General features: G+C 41.0%; 1 protein-coding gene across 4 annotated transcripts in view; it reads right to left on the minus strand.

The window, feature by feature from the left end:
• Nucleotides 1-2343, minus strand: part of Ankrd12 (ankyrin repeat domain 12) — a 107438-nt gene that overhangs the window by 73218 nt on the left and 31877 nt on the right. For all 4 annotated transcript variants that reach the window (XM_029531189.1, XM_021217654.2, XM_029531188.1 and 1 more), the window contains exon 3: nt 1982-2129. In XM_029531189.1, coding sequence (XP_029387049.1) covers nt 1982-2129 — 148 coding nt within the window. The remainder of the gene's footprint in view (nt 1-1981; nt 2130-2343) is intronic.

Consider the following 2343-nt stretch of genomic DNA (forward strand, 5'->3'; position numbering starts at 1 on the left):
GTAAATAAAGAAAATAATAATAAAAATAAAATAAAATAAAATAAAAATGTTTTTGGATAAAAAAAAGTTATCTGCCCAATATCCATGTTACTGGTTATATTAGGAATAGCACAATAAAGCTTTTGGCTTTTAATATTCTTTTGCAAATTCAGTACACTAAAAAATTTTAGTAAGATACAAGTCTCTCCACACACACCCCTTAAGAACAAAGTTCATGTATGAGCTAAGGGAGGTAGAAAAGACAGATGAAAAAGAATCTAGTTCCATTTCACATAAGTGAGTTGTATCAACTCTGGACTGACTATGCCTGGTCTTCTCGTTGTATTAAATAAGAAAACCCTTGGCCAGGACTGGAGAGAGGGCTCAGCAGTGAGGAGCATTGGCTGTTTGTCTAGAGGACCTCCTTACCAGAAGCAAGAATTACTGAGGTTGGGGACTCTGATCTTTGAGTCAGATCCTTAAATGATTCTAAGGCTGTCTCTTCAGAGGGGACACATGAGCAGTAAAAGCACAGTAGAGAAAAACTTCCTGTCAGGTTACCCAGACAGACATTCTAGCTGACTAAGGGACTACCCCACAGGAGATCAGGAGCAGCACAGGAAAGCAGGTGCACCTTCAGGCATGCTAGAGACAGGTCTGATGTCCGGCTGGGTGAACACTTAGAAAGGGACAGCCTTTTCTTCTTTTCCTGTCTCTTCTCTCAGATGCTGGTCAGAGTAAGTGTACTCTTTCTGGTACTCTGGACTTCTTACTGTTGGTGAAGCCCTCCACTACATGGCTGCTTGTCCACCATTTGTCTGACCTCCAGGCTGACTTTCTTCCCCATCATTCCTCTGCTCCCTTCCTCCCAACATCTGCTGAGATCACAGCCGTTTAATACAACTGCTCTCGCGCTTGAAAGAAAACTCAAGTCGGAAATAACTGAAGACGACACCTAATAGTGACCTCTGGCCTGCACAGGCACTTGTACACATGTGCATGTTGGTACACACACACATACACACACACACACACACACACACACACGCAAACTGCCAAAAGTGCCCATGCTCACTGCAGTGGTTCAAGTGAGAATGGCCCCAGAGGCTCATAAATTTGAACAGGGAGCAGCACTGTTTGAAAGAATTAGGAGATGTATCTTTCTTGGAGGAAGTGAGTCACTAGGGGTGGGTTCTGAAGGGTTTCAAAAGCCCATTACAAACTCTTTCTTCTAGATGCAGAACTCTCAGCTACTTCTCTAGCACCATGTCTGCCAATATGCTTCCATGCTTCGACTGAACTTCTGAAACTGTAAGCCAGCCCCAATTAAATGCTTTCTTTTCTAAGAGCTGCTACAGTCATGGTGTCTCTTCCCCAGAGCACAACACTGACTCAGACCTCCACCGTACACCCATGGCACATATGTGGATGTCAAAGGACCACATCTGGAGAGCCAGTTCTCTCCTCCCACCACGTAGGTCCCAGTGATAGAACCTAGGTCACAGGCTTGGTGGCTAGTACCCTGACACACATCTGGCAGCCACTGATATGCTAGAGTTTTGAGAATAAAAGAACTAAGAAGTAAGCCATTGGACTCATTTGGGAGAATGCTACATGTTTTGACATCATCAGTGAATCAAAAATGTCTAAACTTCTTTGCTGTGACCAAAGGGTAACAAAAAAGCAAAATCTTTTTCTAATGCTTGTTTTACTAAGCAATTTTCATTCATTAATGAAATGAACCCCAAAACTAAGTTCTAAATGCACTAAGAGATTTTTAGTAACTATCCAGATTAAGAAAATTGTTTTGTTTTATTTTTTTACTTTTAGTCCCAGGTTACAAACCACAGTTTGGATAATAAACAGATGTATTTTTGCCACCATGATAAAACTGAACAGTATTTCTCTATGAACCAAATATCAAAAGGAGAGGTAGACAGAAAAGCAAAAAGAAATCACGGCTATAAATACGGTAACTTTATCAGAAGATAAGTTGTTTTACCTGTGTCTGAGTCCCGTTCCTCATTTCTCGATGGACTGACTGTAAAAGGCAGCTTTCGTTTCATGGATGGTTTCTCTCTCATTTCCTTGCCCATATCACCTCGGTCAATTTTTGAAGTTTTGCTGTAAGATGCAATCTTGTCTTTACTCTATTTTTAAAAAAAAAACATAAAGTAGTATTAATATTACTAAACAGAATGGTATTTTAAATTCTCTTTAATAATAGAGCAATGGTTTAGAAATCTCTACCAGAGCACCTGGGTTCAGTTCCCAGCATCCACACAGCACCTCAGAACTGTGTGTTATCTTCAGCTCCCAGCATCCACACAGCACCTCAGAACTGTGTGTTATCTTCAGCTCCCA

Source organism: Mus pahari, chromosome 18, assembly GCF_900095145.1.
Source record: "Mus pahari chromosome 18, PAHARI_EIJ_v1.1, whole genome shotgun sequence".
In the NCBI taxonomy this organism is placed as follows: domain Eukaryota; kingdom Metazoa; phylum Chordata; class Mammalia; order Rodentia; family Muridae; genus Mus; species Mus pahari.